Source organism: Panthera onca, chromosome A3 (genome assembly GCF_046562875.1).
Source record: "Panthera onca isolate mPanOnc1 chromosome A3, mPanOnc1 haplotype 2, whole genome shotgun sequence".
NCBI classification, from domain to species: Eukaryota; Metazoa; Chordata; class Mammalia; order Carnivora; family Felidae; genus Panthera; species Panthera onca.
Window position 1 is genome coordinate 21,179,718 of NC_138341.1, and position 16,280 is coordinate 21,195,997.

The following is a 16,280-nucleotide window of genomic DNA, read 5'->3' on the forward strand; positions in this document are numbered from 1 at the left end:
CCAAGAGGCAGGGTCCTGGCCTCCTGCTTTGGGACCCCCGGATCTGGGAAGATGGCGTGCTCGGAAGCCAGGCTGAGCGTGACCGGAGATGCCCAGCTATGAAAGCCTCAGAGGCTTATGTTCCACGAAGGGCGATGCTTAAGGTCCAGGACACTAACCCAGCCCCATCCTGGGGCCTGGGGATGGAGAAGGCCGGGCCGGTGAGCCTCACTGGAGCAGAACCGTTAGGACTTGTAGCCCATTAGCTGCTGGGGTTGGGGGGGGGAGGGCAGTGGGGAAGGGATATCTGGCAGAATTTCCAAGGACCAAAAAGAACTGCCCTCTCTTCCAGCAACATACCCCGGGAGGCGCTTATAGAGAAAGGGACCCTGGGGACCAGGATCCCCGAACCTGGGGCCTTTGCAGGACCATCTGCACCCTTGACCTTGCTGCTTGCTCTGTAAGGTATGCCCCCACCCCACCGCTGCCTTCTGGCGGGGACTCAGCCCAACTGGTTCCCATTCCTGAAAGTCTCTGTCCCCACCCCCACCCAGGCTGGTGTGCTGCCCCTGCCCCTCTCCTCTCACTGCTTCATCCTCACCGTGGGGACACCCTGGTGTCCTGCATCTTTGCAACCCCAGAGCCTCGCACAGAGTCCTGTGTATAGTTAGATGCCCAGTGCAGGTGGACAGGATGGGGGCGAGCTTGGCGACCTGGAGGGAACAGAGTCTGAAGGTTCAAAAAGGAAATACTAAATTTTTCACAGCATGCTAATCAGAGGTTACTCTGTGGGAATTCTACAGTCCAGTGGCCCGCAGCATGTCACAAGAGCCTCCTTCTAGATGTTTCCTTGCCACATTGCCTCCTTTTTCTTTTTAAATTTATCTTCTATTTTCTTTTCTCCCTTTGCTTCTCCAATTCCTGTTCTTCTCTCTCACTTTTACTTAACCATGTTGAAGCAAAGAGTATTTTAGCATACTGTATTTGTTCAATACGCATGAATGTCCCAAAAGATTTTTAAACCAGGCAAGTTTAATGTCTCTTTTAAAAAAAAAATTAACTAGCATGTTCTATAAATAAGATTATTAGGTGACCTTTGTTCATAGGGCTTGGTGGCACTTGAGAGGAAAAAAAAAAAAACCCTCCATCTCCTCCTTAGGCCCTTGGGTGGTTCTCTCCTGTAGGGGGTGAATTTCATGAGGTCTGTGTACCTTTAGAGAAAAGCCCATGAACTCGCCCTAAACAAGGCATTGAGCTCAGCCCAACCTCAGTTTCTATATCGATAAAAGGGTAGTAATTCCATTCTGCCAACACATGGCATCCCTTTGGCGGACCCAGCTGACCTTCTGAAACCTAAGCCAGATCTTACTTTTTAATTTCCTCTCTCCTGACCATTATCCATTTCTGGAACTCTTAGTATAAAATTTATTCAACAAGCATACACTAACTCCTTCCAGTAACAGGTGCTGGGGATTCCGAGGCGAATGTGATCCAGTTTCCAGCCTTAAGCAGAAGAGACAGACTGGAACACAGGCAACACAAGAGTGCCAGGTTCATGGGCACAGTCGGCTGGCAAATTATAATGGGGGACACAGTGGGCACTCGACCTGGGCCAGGGGAACACCTTCCTAGAGTATAGCACACCTGACCTGAGGGTTGTTGTTGTAGTTTTGTTTTTTTTTATAACTTTCTCATTATTGCTCATATTCTGCAGGGGGGATTTAGACATACACAGATCTGACCGCAGTTTGAAGGGCAGGCACAGAATTCCACCTGGTTACGAGCACTCACTCCCCTTCAGTTCCTTTTCCTCCCCAGGCCACCGTTTTCCTGCTTCTTGCACTTCTTGGAAGGCCTGTGCACCCCCTCTCCCCCAACTCCATTGTCATCTGCCAGAGAAAGCCATTTGAGAATTCCGCTTGCAAAAGCATCCTGCGAGCTCATTAGTGTCTGTGGTCTTCATCAACTGCTGTTTACAGAATCAAGCTGTGAAGAAAACACTTCTCGTGGACAGGATTGGATGGAACCGTGAAGGCCAAGGGTAAGCTGCAGAGGGTTCTTGCTGATATGAGGGCTGCTGCACGGGGAGCTGGGGAGGCAGGTCTGGCCCCAAGTCACAGAGCATGTCGCCTTGGAGGCTGTCACCACTCTCATGCCCCAGTTACAGACTCTGGCCGGGAGGAGGATCGCTGGAGAAACCGGACCTAGGGGCACCAGCTACAGGAGGGGGGCAATGTTACGAGAAAGCCTCACCGGGGCCTTTGGCAAGTTTGCTCTGTGGCACAATTACGCCAACTGAACTTGGGTCCCGGGACAGGTGGGAATCACACCCCCAGACCTTTCCACCATTTGCTTTTTTGCCCCTTACTTGTAAACCACTCGTGTGGAGTAGTTTGAGGGGCAAGACGAGGTGAGAGGGAAGTTCCCAGGGAGAGATGAGAGATTAATGAAGACAACTCCCCTTGAGGAACGGGGGGGTGGGGGGGTGGGGGGGGGTCGCTGGCTCCTGGGCTCCCTGCAGCCCCTCGGGCTCCTGGAGCACAGCCACGGTGGGACTGCTGCTTTCTGCTCTGTCTCCAAAGCGAGGACGCTCCAGGCCGGGTCAGCGAGTCTTGCAGGGGGCAGAAGGGCACTTGGGGCGCATGGGATCCGGGCCTGTCCGCAGAGTTTCCACCCCATCCCGCGTCTGAGCGGCACCACACCCCTGCTGGCGGTGAAGCGCAGAGATGAGCCCATTCCCAGACGTGAAAGCTGAGCTTGGAGGCCCACGGGAGAGCGCGCGCAGCGAGAGCAAGTAGGGGGCTGGCCCCGGAACAATGCAGCGGGCGGTGGCTTGGCCCAGGTCACGGTCACGTTGCCAGGCACGCGGTTGCCAGGGGACCCCGGGCTGTTTACCGTCGTCGGGCAGGGAGGGGCAGGCGCCGGGCTCGCTGCGCACTCAAGGCACCCACCATGGCCTCCCGCAGCGCGGGCACCCTACTGACCGAGTTCAATGCCACCTACGTGCCCCCCGGCCTCATGCCCGGGTAAGGCCGTCGCGCCCCCCCCCCCCCGCCCCTGCCTGAACCATTCTGTCGGAGCGCCACCCCCCACCCCGCAAAACCCTCCTCTCGCTAGAAACTGGAAACTCCGCACTTGCGTTTTTGGGGTTTCAAAGAATCAGGACTCCAGTTGTTCACCTGGCTGGGTGACCTTCCTGGGAGGGGTTGCGTGCCCCGAGCAGGCGGCGGCTGGGCGGCTGGGCGGGACAGGGGCTCTCTCCGCGTCCCTCTTCCTGGGAAGTGAGTTCCCAGCGAGCGCAGAGCATGCCCAGCCTGGGACCCGGGGAAGGGGGAGGAGAGGGAGCCACCTCGTGAGCTGGGTTTGGAGACCCCTGGGCAGGAGTGATAACGTGAGGAACCGGAGAAGCGAAGCTGGCCTTTCGCGCCCCAGCCCACCTAGGATTCAGGCAACAGTAGTGTTTGTCGGATGAAGGCGAGAAGAAGATGGGTGGGCCCTGGGTGGGCTCCAAGAATCTGGCCAGGTAGTTATTGCTTCATTTGGACATTCCTTTGGTAAAGACATGTTGAGCGCTGGGGAGGTGCCAGGGGTTGTGAGAAGACAAGCAGGGGGCCGCCCTCGATGGGTTCCCGTGGTGGTGTAGATACAGAAGGTTTAGTTCAAAGCCATCTTTGCAGCCTTGGAAAGTGGTGTTTACACCGCATTCTGGGTGTCCATCATGAGGTTTCATTCTACGCACAATTATATTTTTTTCTGATGCTCCCCACTGTCCCCAGTTGGAAATTTAACCCTCCCAAAATGTCCCCCTGCTCTACCAGGGGAAGTTGCATATTTCGGAAGCAATCCTAGGTTGCTCCTGTCGCCACACCGCTTGTCTGCCGTTCCCTTGAGCACTTTGTCCTGTGATTGATCTAGAAATTGTGGTAATGAGTGAATCATAAAGAAGGCTCCAAGCATGAACTGGACTAGTTTGGATAGCCGAGCCTGTATCTGTGGCTTTCTCTGCATGGATCTTTCTGGGAGGCATATGCTCTCCCTAAAGATCCCCATCAGTGAGGAATGAATGGACTTATCTTATGTTTCTAAATGCTACCTCACTGGTAATTCTGTTAACTTAATGAAAGAATCCAAGATTCCCCACCACACTTGGATAATTATTATTTTTGTGCCTTTTCGAACATTAATCACAGGATTTTAAGCAGAGCCAGTCTCCTCTGACACTCCGATCATCCCCCTTACCAGTTTGATTCGTAGAGGCAGGGAGTATTCACAGTGGTAAAGACCTTGGAGATCATGTAGCCCAGCCCTCTTCTGTTCGAGATGTGGTCACTGAGGTCTGGGGCCAGGGGAGAGGGGGACTTGCACAAGCCCCAGGCTGGCGTTGGAAGAGCTGGCCTGGCACCGGGTCCCTGATGCCTTGTGGCGGCATTGGGAGCCCCCAGGTAATGAGCACCTACTACGTGCCAGGCACCGTGCTGGGCTCTTTACAAACATTCTGTAAAAACCCTTTGCAATATCCCAGATGAGAAATAAGCAGCTTGCCTCGGGTCATTCAGCAAGCTACCCAGCCGTGTCTTTGTGACCTCAGCACCCAGGCTCTTCTGAATCCCTCCAACTGCCATCTATTATCATTAGTTAGATCCCTGCGGTGTTCAGGGACTGATTCTCGGTACCAAGGGGAACAGGATGCTGGTCTTCAGACTCGCTGGCCAGGGTGCCCTGTCTGGTCCCTTGCTGCTCTGGGCAGCACAGCCCTCAGGCACCTTGCCACTGTCTGGGCTGTGTGCCCCCCCCTGCCGTGAGCGGGGGATTCTTGGGTCCGAGTCCCTGGGATTGTGAAGCTTTTTAAGGGATGAGATCAGCCTCAGTGGGGCTCTGTGCCTCTTGCTAGCAGGTCGGACCTCAGTGGTATCCACCCCCGCCCCCACCCCCCCCACCCCCCGGTCTCTGCCTCCCACCACACCTCACCAGGCTCTTAGTCCAAGCACGTGACCTGCCACCGTGCGTTCATTCACGGCCAGGCTACTACTGCCTCTGATGCCCCCCGCTCCACCAGGGGCTTTCACCAGCAGCCAGGACTTTCACCAGCAACCCCCCCCCCCCGCCCCCGACTTCCCTGCACTTGTCTGGAGTGGCAGCTGTGCCCGTATCTGCCGTGGAGCTGGCCTGGGCTCCGGGACCCTAAAGTCAGTGCCTTCCACTATCAGGAGGGTGGCCGTTACCTCCAGGACGGCGGTCCCACAAAGGCGGCTGTAGCCACTTCCCCAGGATCCCCGTACAATAGATCTGCTGGTAAGTGTTTGACAACCAGCTCTCTGGAGACAGGGTGGGTCGTGATCTGTAGCACTCATCTACTATCTGCGGCATCAACACCCCCACCACGGCTGACTTCAAGCCGCCAAAATGGTGTCACAACTGCAGAGCCGGGGCGGGACGCAAAACAGCACACACAGTCATTCCGCCCTCCAGACACAACAGGCACAGCTAACCCCAAGAACACAGACGGCCACGAAACACGGCGATGCGATTAGGTGGTGATGAGCGTGGGGTGTTTAGTGCCTTTGCCGTCAACATGATTTCTTTCACCGTGACTTTATATAATTTCTTGTATTTTTGTATAATTTCGCTTTTAAGCCGGGCTTGTTTAACCACAGCCCGGAAAAAAAATCCTCGAAATTTAGTCATCAGCTCTCGTCAGCCAGTATGAGTCAAGACAGGCCACCTCTAGCACACCACCACCTCCTGCCAGCTGCTTCAGGCCTGAGACCTCACCTTCCAGGTGGGAGAGGGGAGCCCCTTCCATTTCAGCCCCAGCCCTGCCACTGGAGGTGTGGCCCCGGACAAGCAGGTGTATCCCAGGCTACCAAACAAAGGCCACCTGCCAAAGGGACATAGGAGACCCCGCGTGCCCAGATAGGTCACTGAAGCCTCTCACGCAACCCTAAGGAACTGGGGAGCCTTTCTGAGAACAGGGGGTCAGGTGCTCCTGGAGACTGAGGCTTCATAACAGGGCCCCTCCTTCTTTCCAGAAGAATCATCAGCCCTTAAAAATGTGCCTCCGTTTGTCAGTTCATTTCAACAAATATTTGGAGAGCAGCTACTGAGTGCCAGGACTGACAGGGACGCAGATAGAACTCCTTGCTCTCTCCCCCCACGGAGTTTATATTCCAGAAAGGAAGACTACACTAAAGGCCCAGGTAATTGCACACAGCTAGAATGTGAGGTGGGACATAAAGAGGGTCACAAAAGGCACAGACGGTTCAATAGAGAGGACAGGAAAGTCTGTGGGTGGCTCCTTGGAAAAGAGAGTATTGGATATGGCCCTTGAGGCTGAGGTCACAAGGTCCGGAGAGATGGAGAGAAGCCTCTTGGGGATGGAGGGGATGGCCTGAGGGAAGGCAGGGGTGGAGGTGCTGGCCGGTTCTGCCTCCAAAGCCGCAGATGGCCTACTGAGCCGGAGTAGGAAGGACACGGATGTGGTTTAGATGCTGGGAAGGCCCCCCTCCAGGAGGCCCGGTTAGGCCGGGCCTGGAGTGCCTGGCTGGTTCCTTCCTCATTTCATAGACAATGGGGAGCCCTTGAAAGTTTTTACCCAGGGGAAGGATCTGAAGGAACTGCACTCAGCAGGAAGTGTCGAGGAGAGGAGAGCGCCAGCGGAATGAGGATGTGCTGAATAGTTGCAAGTTAATTAGTTAATAAGGCTGCTCATGGGATCTCTGATGGCTCCTGGTAATTAATTTTAATGTCAGCTATGGGGCCATTTTGCTCCCTGTACACTCTCTGTACGCACAGGGATACACACACACACACACACACACACACGCACACACGCGCGTGCGCACCCATGGTGGCTGCTGGGACCCAGCTGAGCACTGTCTCCCAGCTTGTGTGCAGGTGGGTGAGGAGCCGGGCAGCAGATGAGGGGGTCCAGGAGGAGGTGTGGCAGTGCCACGGGGACTGTTGGATGCCCTGTTACAAAACCTGTCACTCATTCCCCTCTGTTTTCTCCGCCTTAGCCAGCCCCACGGCCAACAAAAACAGGCCTTTGGAAAGCTTTACCATAGGACCACACAGGGGCTTGCTCAAGGCACACAAACACAAGTGCATCCAGGGGACACAGACCTGGCTAGCCAAGGCATGCCCTCTGAGCGCTAAAGAAATGTGACCGTGTGCACCTCTGTGCACACACCCGTGCCCCTCCGTGAGCGGCAGGTTCTGAATAGGATCCCCAGTGGAAGCAGAACCTTAGGAGGATTGCGGAGGAGAGGGCTTCTATTGTACTGGGATGCAAATATCTTGGCATTCAGAGAAGGTGGAAAAGCGGGGAGCAGAGGAGGAGTATAGCAGAGAGCCTGGGGGTGGTGAAGACAAGAATCCCGGGAACACGTCACATGTCTATGGCTCCTTTCTTCCAAGTACGAACGCGAAGGCCCCTGTGGGTGGGACACTGCGTGTGCTTTGCAGATCAGAGCCAAGCCCCTTTAAAACAGTGTTTGGGGACGTGGTGGCCCCCGGGTTTCTGGACTTCTGCCTCCTCCAGCAGACATTTATTGAGCACTTGTCCTGGGTTAGGTGCCGCGTAGGTGCCGAGGATAAAGAGAGCACAGATTAGCAGAGGAGATGGACGAGTGTGCACCTGACTGTGCACGAAGGATGTGACACACAGTCTAGGTAGAGGGTGTGTGGTTAGGGAAGGTGCCAGAGAGCCCTGGCGCTGGGAGTGGGTAGGGAACTCCCCCACCCCCTACCCCCCGGGACACGGCATCCCAGGTAGAGGAAATGTGTGCAAAGCCTCAGAGGTGCGGACAGCACGTGAGGCCCAGAGATGTGATGCTTCCGGGGCCTTGGGTGCTTGTGGGGAATGAGAAGGGAGAGAGGTGACCACGGTGGTGTGACACGTGTTTGAGAAAGATCACTCCGGCAGCAGCATGGACAACAGGCTAGAGGGGTGAGACTTCAGTCTGGGAGCCTGGCTCGGAGATTCAAGACCACCCCGGTGAGCGAAGAGGGAGGCTGGCTGCTATGGGGAACGTCACTTGGGGACTTGGGGAGAAAGGAGGTGTGCGGAGGGGGATGGAGAAGGGAGGATGGGGTGAGTCCTGGTTTCTGGCTTAGGTCATGATCTCACGGTTCGTGGGTTCGAGCCCCGCGTCGGGCTCTGTGCTGACAGCTCAAAGCCTGGAGCCTGCTTAGGATTCTACGTCTCCCTCTCTCTCTCTGCCCCTCCCCCACGCACGCTCTGTTTCTCTCTCTCAAAAATAAATTTAAAAACGTTAAGAAAAGAAAAGAAACATAGAGACACAGATCCGGGCATCTCTGGTGTATGGGAGGTGTTAGAAGTCTAACATAAATGAGCTCTCCCAGAGGGAGAGGGTCCCTCAGAAGAGAAGGGGACTCTGGGGCACCCAGAAGCACCTAGTAGATGAGCAGAGGAAGAGAGCCAGCTCCCAGGTGATTCCCCTCCACACTGACCCCTCTTCAAAGCCTGACCACAAAGGAAGGCCCTTGGTGGAGTTCCCCGATACCTCCCCACCCCGGGAACGGGCCTCCCTCCCTGCATTTAATAGCATCAGCCCCTCCACCTCCAGCACAGCTCGTGCACCCACCGTGTAACTCAGTAAATAATGGAATGAGGGGGTAGGCTGCAGGAAGAAAGGCTGAGCTGTGGACCTCTGCGCCCCCAGTATGCAGGGCACAGTAGCTTCCCAGTAAAGTAACTCCCAACACTATCCCACTGTCTTAAAAAAAAAAAAAAAAAATGCATGTACAAAGCGTCAAGAAACAAACCAGCCCAAATCCAAACGCCTGGAATTAACCGAGGTTAGCATTTGAGGGGACGGCATTCCAAGTTTCTCTTTGCGTGTCTACTCAGCTAAAAGACTAGAGGCCGGCTGGCTGGCCGGCCGGCCAGAAAGATAGACAAAGCAATGCTAGAAACATATGATCGTGCCATATTTGCTGCTTTAAAATGAAAATCATGAAATGTAATCTTACTAGAACTCAACTGAGGAGAAAGATACGGACATAAAATGGGAAGAATGGCCGGACTTTAGACAAATGCTAATTCAGCTCAAGAGAGATTAATTCGTAAAAGATCCCTCTAAAGTAGGGAGAGGGAGAGGGAATAAAAACCATCCAGGGGCGAGAGTCACTGCGTTGCATGTTTTTCAACGGCGTGTTTTAATTTTAGGTGCCGCGGGTTGACTCTGCCTTACAAATTCCTAGCAAGTCGATGCCCCTCCACCCACCCCACCCCCCAATTTTTGTGGCGGAAATTATTTTTCCCTCTGACAGGTTTTATAACATTTACATTCTGTTCTGCAAGCAGCCTTCACCTGGCTGATATTTCTAGTTCCGTACTTAAATAGACTTGAAGCTAACCAGTCATTTTAACAATTTCTACATTTCTGGGTATTCCTTTCTTTTGACTCCTCTCTTCCTTGGCAGGATTTTGTCCCTGCACACTGCTTGCAGGAGCCTATGGGTTTTGCTTTATTTCCTGAGCCCTTTCATGCCGGGAAAGGCCCGGGCGCCGCCTTTACGGCTAATGACCGCGTGGCCGGTTTGATATTCTCGGGTCACGCTCTTGTCCCTACAGACTGTTGCGGGCCACCTTTCTTTAGTTTTCGTTCTGTTGCTTTCTTGTCTTTTTGTTGGGGGTTGACAGCACCTGATGGCCCCCACCTCTCTCCTCCTTCATCCTGAACCCCCTGAGGAATAAGATGACCTAAGAGGGAAAGCTGAGAGCCCCGGAAAGAGGAGGCGGGGCTGGCTTGGGACAGGCTTTCCTCCTGAAGGGCAGCGTGTGGCCACCCAAAACAGGGCACAGGGGAGTCACATGGGCTTGCTTGCTTCCAAGGAAAAGGGGGAGGGCGGGGTGGTCTCCAACAAGCCTCATTTCCCTCTTCAACCCACCAGTCCCATGTCCTTCCACCCCCAGGTGGCAAAGCAAGTAGGGGGACAGAGGCTCGGGGAAGGAAGAAGCGGCTCCCTACTTGCTTATCTGTGACCCCCCGGCTGTGGAGCCTGTATGTTTATTAGGTTTCATACACAGCACGGAGAACCCCCAGGAGCTCCGTTTGGCCTGCTCGCGTGCTGTTTCTTGCAAACGAGTCTCTGCCTCAGTGCAGGTGCCGCAGGGAGAGGGTGAGCCGAGGATGTTGGAGGTGGCGATTGGATGGTCTCGTGTTACCTTAATGAAAAAAATACAGGCTCACGTTTAAGGGGTGGGTCAGCGGTCGGGCTGAGGGAGGTGGAGGAAAGAATGGGGGAGGAGGAAACAAAGGCAGAAGGTACAGTGTTCCTTCCACAGAGAAATTCGGGAATAAAGGAAGAGGAAGGGGGACACGTGAGGCCGCAGGGTCCGCCGGAGGATGTCGCAGCCTGGGACAAATGCACAGAAACGTGCGTCTCGGTAGGCAGAGGAGGAGAAGCCAAGAGAGGAGAGATTACGGATGGCAAGGAGGGAGGGCAGAGGCCCAGAGAAACCGGGAGGGGCCGACTGGACGCGTGAGGCCTTGGGAGGGGCAAGAGGGGGGGCTCCAGACCCAGGAGGGGCTAAACCATGGCAGAGAGGAGGACTCTGTCCTAGAAGTGGCCAAGGTGACCTTGCAGGCATCACCAGCCCCAGCATCTTTCCAGGACAGAAGGGCAGAGGCAGGAGGGAGAAAGCTGGGATCCCCAGGGTCGTGGTCTCAAGGGCAGGAGGGGCGAGGCCGGACAAAGGCCTGCGTGTGGTGGACGGCTTCTCCCCTCACTCCCCGCTTGGGCCCGGGAACCTCAAATGCTGCGAGGCTCTGGAAGGGACACGCTGTGGAGGGGCGGTAGGGCCCGGGGCCCGGGAGGGGCTCTTCTTCTGTTTCGCCTGCTGTGGGGAGCGATCGGAGGCCCCGTCGGTAATCACCGTGCTTGGCTTTCTCGCCTCCCACCTGAAGACGAGGAGGAGGAAACCATGCAATGCCATCTGACTCTACTGGGGAGGAGGCCAAGGGGGCCCTGAGCAGCCAGCACAGGTGATCCTGAAGCGCTGACCCCAGAGGCCACCGTGCCCTTTGGCCTGGTGAGAGCGGGACGCCTGCGATGTCGCAGTGGCCCTCAGGCTCCCTGCACCCCCTGGGGCTTCCCTGGTAAGGGAACTCGGCTGAGAGAAGGGGACGCGTCAAGCACCACAGTAGGGAGGCCTCAGGACAGGTGCCGGGGTCCCTGCAGCCTGGTCTTCTGGCGTTTGTGTGAGTAGGTCCGGCCGCAAACGTCGCTGGCGCCCTAGGCGCGTACCCACTCATCTTTTTGTTTGTTTCCTCGACATTTCCGACTCAGACCGTGTGCCAGACCTGGTACGGAAAACTGGGGATCTGAAGGTGAGGAAGACATGACCCAGCTGTGCCCGAGAGGCTCCCAGTAGTCTAGTGACGGAGATAAAGACATGAGAACAGACACGAGCATTGGGAGCAGGCACGGCTCGCGGTGCAGCAGGGAGAGCAGGACCGCCTAGACCTAGAAGAGGCGGCAAGGAAAGGATCTTCAAAGTGACAGGGCAGGTCTTTAGTCCTGGGGGGCAAGCATCCGGGGCCGGGGGCCCAGGGCAGAAACCCAGGGGAGAAATGCAGGCGGGCGGTGGGAGAAAGAACATGCAAATGGTTCTTTACAACCGGGAGCGGGGAGGCCGGTGAGGCTGGAGAGGGGGACATAGTCGGCTCGCGGACAGCCTTGAATGCCACGCTGAGGGCCTGACTTCAGAAAGGTCGCTCTGGTGGAGGTAGGGGGAAGGGGCGGGAGGTAAGAGCGCAGTTAGGAGGATGGGGGGCTCCCGTGCCCGCAGCCCAGCTAAGAGGTCGTGTGGCCCACGCCCAGGGCAGAGATGGAACCCTGGGCTTGAGGACTAACTGCACGTGACGGGTGAAGCTGACGGGGGCGGACGCCGAGTCTCTGACTTGGCCACCTGCGGAGTGCCCGTCACCAAGATGGGACTAGAGGTTGGAGGCGGGGGTGCGGGTAAAGCCCAGGACACCTGCAAGGGGTGCGTAGTGTGCGGCCGTGTGCAGGAGTCTGACGGGGCTTCCGGACTGGAGATGTAGACCAGGGTCATCCACACAAGCGGGAAGGTTAAGGCCCTGGCATGGATACCATCACCCAGGGGACCGTGTGGGCGCAGGACGGGCCCCGGAGAAAGAGAGCAGAAGAGGCGCACCTTACGGGGGAAACTGAGAAGGAACGGTCAGAGAGGCAGGTGAAGCCAGCAGACAAGGAGAGAGCAGTGTCGTAAAATCCAGGAGCGGCGATTCAAGACCGCTGTCCAATGCTGTGGGAGACCCCTGGCGCCCTTGTCAAGAGCCATTTCTTTTCTTTTGAGAGAGAGAGCGAGCAGGGGAGGGTCAGAGAGAGAGGGAGAGAGAGAGAATCCCAAGTAGGCCCTGCACTGTCGGTACAGAGCCTAACGTGGGGCTTGAACCCACGAACCGTGAGATCATGACCTGAGCTGAAACCAAGAGTGGAACGCTCAACTGACTGAGCCACCCAGGAGTCCCTGTCAAAAGCCATTTCATTGGCACCGCGGGGCCAGGGTGAGGTTTTAGGGGGTGAGAAGCCACTGACTGGAGAAGCATGACTCTCTGTCATTCGCACAAAGTCTGACGCTCATGCCCTTCCGCCGTCACGTGGCCAAAGCAAGTCTTTGGCTCTCTGTGGCAGTCTCACCCGACCAGGGCTCCTCAGTGTACTGTGTGTGCTTGTGTCCTCCGTGTCTCCAAGCGTCCCCGCCCGCCGGTCCCCTGTCCCTGTCGCTGGCCTCCGTGGCTGCAGAGGGCGACGGGACCCCTCGCAGGCCGTCTGAGTGGTGCCTCGTGAGGTGGCTGAGCTGGAGCGAGGCTGCACGTGTGAGCCCAGGCCTTGGCCACCACAGATCTGATGTCACACATCACTGCTGCGTCCCCACCAACCTCTTAGATCCTCCCTACCCCTGATGAGATAGTGGCAGGAGACCTCCCCATCTTCGGGCCAAACCCTGAGTATATGGAGAGTGATGTGCCCGCCGCCCTGCCGAGGGCTCAGGACGGGGCCCCGGTGCTCTGGCCCCTGCGGGAGCCCCTGGTCCGGAGGGGTGACCAGCCTCTGTCGGGAAGGAGAGGCCCAGAGTCTCCTTCGCTCGCCCTTCCCCGGAGCCCCGAGCTGGGCAGTGCACCCGAGGGAAGCCTCTCAAGGCCCAGAAGTGACCCACGGGGCCTGCCGCCACCCCCGCCCCCGGGCTTTATGGGCCTGTCTTGGAACGGGCCTCGGAACCGTGCACTGACCTGCCCCCCCCCACCCCGTGGCCATCGCAGGTACCAAGGCCATGTTCCCGGCGTGGCCTCCTCCTTTGGCTCCCCCTACGGCACCGCCACCCTCAAGTATTTCCAGGACCACCGCAACGCAGCCCTGGAGAAGAGCCGTACTGTCTTCAGCAAAGGCGGCCACTTCCCCACCCTCTTCTCCTCAGACCCCAACCTCGTGCTGAGTAAGCGCTCCCACACCCGGGACCGCTGGCTGCACACCCCCAGCTACACCCGCTTCAACCTGGACAGTGGCCGCTCCGCCCAGCTCACCGGCTTCTACCAGGTGGGTTGACCTGGGCCCGGGTGCTGTCCCCCCAGCAACCCGGGCGGTGGGGGGAGGGGCTTGGAGTGATCCCCGTCACCCTCCAAGAGGGACTTTGTTTGCTTTCCCCGAGCCCCTGAGCCAGCAGGGAACCTAGTGAGTTTGGCTGGGGGCGTCGGGGACAGGGCCTAGACTGCTTCCCAGATGACCCCCCACCCCAGGGACTCCTGGGGCTCTTGCCCCAGCCCACCCCCAGGGAGGTGTTCTCACCCCCAGGGAGATGTTCCCACCCTCACCTCTGCCCCATGACCCCGTGGACCCTCGCTTACTTCCTACTAGAGTAAAACATCAAAGATCCACCTACAGGATGAACCCCGCCACCCACCACTCACACACAGGGCCACTAAGCCCCCGACCCTGGTTCTAGCCCCAGGTCTAGTCTCGATTGTACCCGGGTCCTGGTGCCCACCTGACACCTCCTTGCTTAGCAGCCCCTCTGAAGCCATACCCCAAGTCAACCTCAGCCCCAGACCGGAACCTAACTGCCTACACCCCGATGTCTTTGTCCTGCCCCTCGGGCTCTTACAGCCTCCCCTGGGCCTGGTGCAGATGTGTCCCGGTGGGTCACAGGCACCTGGGTACTCGCCCACCTCACTGGGGGCCAGGGCTCATTCTCTGCCGTGTCCCTAGAAACCCTGGTCTCTCCCTCACTTCTCTTGCAAACATGCCTCCAGCCCGATTTCAAAGACGCAGGTGCCCCCTGGTCCTCAGGGCAGAGAACTGTATGAGAAGGCAGGTCCTCAAGGAGAGGACCAGGTCAATGCTGTCAGACTCCAAGGGGCTGTGGGACCGTGTCAATGGGCGTGGGGGGGCTTTGCTTTCCCTCATGGCTCTCACGCATAGCACCCCCAGTCCAGGGGGGGCGGGGAAAGGGAGAAACAAACACACGGATCTTACCTGTGCCACCTGCTGAACCAGGATTCACACCCTTGACCTCCACTGGTCGCTCGCCTCATTTACTCTCCGTAGCAAAGCTGGGGTGGGGCGAGCCATCATCGCCATTAGACAGATGGGAGCTGGTCTCAGAGAGGACACCCAGCTGGGGACTCCAACAGGGGCGTTAAGGGAGACGGCCCCACCCCCTGCCCAGGTATAGATAGCCAGGCAGGAACTGCGGGTGCCCCAGGTCACTCCTGCACACTGACAACCTGTCATCTCTTCTTTGGGTCGAGCCGTAGATGGCACAGCAGCATCGGAAGTACTATCTAGACAGGACGGGCATGGTGCCCCGGGTGCCCTACTTCGTGCTGCCTGTGAAGGAGTGGGAACGATACCCCCTCCCCACCGACCTGTGAGTGCCTGCCCTCCCTCCCTTCACGCATGCTACAAACACATGTCCATGGGGCACCTGCTTCCAGCCAGGCACACAGCCACTCACGCCGAGAAATGAGTGAAGACCTCACCCTAAGGAGCCTACGGTGCAGAGGGTGACAGTCGCACAGCAAGGGGGTCAAGGTTAGGGCAGCCTCAGAGGGATGAGCAGAATGAGCAGAATCTGAAAGAGTGCTTTCCTGGCCAGATGCACGGGGAGTTTGGGAGCAAACCTGTCATCTTGGCTGGCCTGAACCTTGCAGGCTTCTCCCCCCTGCAGTGTCAGCCTTGCAGCTACACTCGTCCAAACGTGGGCACCGCTGCTTCTGAGTAGCAGGGAAATGCTGCCCTCTGGTGGGCACAGAGGGCACTACAAGAGCGGGAAATTCGTCCCCCCAGTCCCCACCAGACTCGGAAAACGTTCTCCTTGGGACCTCAAAATATCTTTCAAAGTCCAACTGTCCATCTAACAAAATATGAAAGTTCCCCACTGCCTGGACCTCACTCCTTTTATCTGAGAGAGCTGCTTTCCCCAGGGAAGGCCAGCTCTGCCCTTTGAGATAATCCAGGCACATGGTTCCCTTGCTGTCCATCCTGTCACCAAGGCACGAGAATCGGAAGTCTGTGCTTCCAAGGTGTTGTGTGGGGAAGGAGGGGTCAAGAGGTCAGTGGAAAGATCTTGGGTTTCCAACTACTTGCTGACCATCGCCATCATTTCTTATACCATTTGTTGCGTATCTGTTCATTGTCCGGCATTATTTAAGTGCCTTATACGCATTACCTCATTTAGTCCTCAAAACAAAGCTAACAGGGATGGGAGGTACCGACACTGGTCCATTTTATCCGTGTGCCCTTCCAGCTGGAGTTGAGCCGGAATCTTTCCCAGGTCTGTCTGACACCCACGTTCTCCCTCTTTACCGCTGCGCCATTGTGCAAATGCAAATTATTCTGATCTCGACTGCAGGGTGACTTACAAGACGTTTGAGCTGATGAGCAGCCAGCTCAGGGTGGGCTAGAAAATTGGGCACACGGGGCTGTGGGTGGGCACAGCTTTTCTGGAACGCTGCATAACCCTGTCTCCATCCTCCCCCAGTCCTCCTCTGAGCCCAGAGAAGAAGTGGCACCTTTTAAGAGTATCTCCCGAGAACTTGAAGACCTACCAGAGGTTCCCCTCGGGGAAGAGGGTCACCCCCCACGAGCGGCAGAGGAGAGACTGCTACTTTGAGTTCAGAGCGTGATGCTGGAGAGCCTGGCCCTGACCAGGTCGGCCTTTCGGAATAAAATCTTTAGCCACGTCCAAACCCGTGGTCTTCGCCTCTGACCTCCAGGAACGTTTGGCCATAGCGGAACAGCGCCCAAGG

General features: G+C 56.9%; 1 protein-coding gene across 5 annotated transcripts; it reads left to right on the top strand.

Moving 5' to 3' along the window:
* The first annotated feature begins 2,869 nt into the window (after positions 1–2,869).
* On the top strand, positions 2,870–16,220 carry CIMIP2C (ciliary microtubule inner protein 2C). 5 transcript variants are annotated; one of them, XM_078444863.2, is made up of 8 exons: positions 2,917–3,005; positions 5,187–5,271; positions 6,009–6,176; positions 10,292–10,393; positions 10,914–10,991; positions 13,296–13,569; positions 14,787–14,899; positions 16,013–16,220. In XM_078444863.2, the coding sequence occupies exons 4-8, from the start codon at positions 10,353–10,355 to the stop codon at positions 16,155–16,157; spliced, it is 651 nt and encodes a 216-aa protein (XP_078300989.2). In that variant the 5' UTR covers positions 2,917–3,005; positions 5,187–5,271; positions 6,009–6,176; positions 10,292–10,352; the 3' UTR covers positions 16,158–16,220. The 5 variants fall into 5 exon arrangements, with proteins under 5 accessions (XP_078300992.1, XP_078300990.2, XP_078300989.2 ...); XM_078444864.2 differs by lacking the exon at positions 5,187–5,271 and having other exon boundaries at positions 2,916–3,005; XM_078444868.2 differs by lacking the exon at positions 14,787–14,899.
* Positions 16,221–16,280: the final 60 nt, after the last annotated feature.

Coding starts and splice junctions, on each gene's coding strand:
- CIMIP2C (XM_078444864.2), top strand. CDS start 10,353: ATGTCGCAGCCTGGGACAAATGCACAGAAACGTGCGTCTCG. Junction 10,394..10,913: donor GCACAGAAACGTGCGTCTCG/GTAGGCAGAGGA, acceptor TCCCACCTGAAG/ACGAGGAGGAGGAAACCATG. Junction 14,900..16,012: donor TACCCCCTCCCCACCGACCT/GTGAGTGCCTGC, acceptor ATCCTCCCCCAG/TCCTCCTCTGAGCCCAGAGA.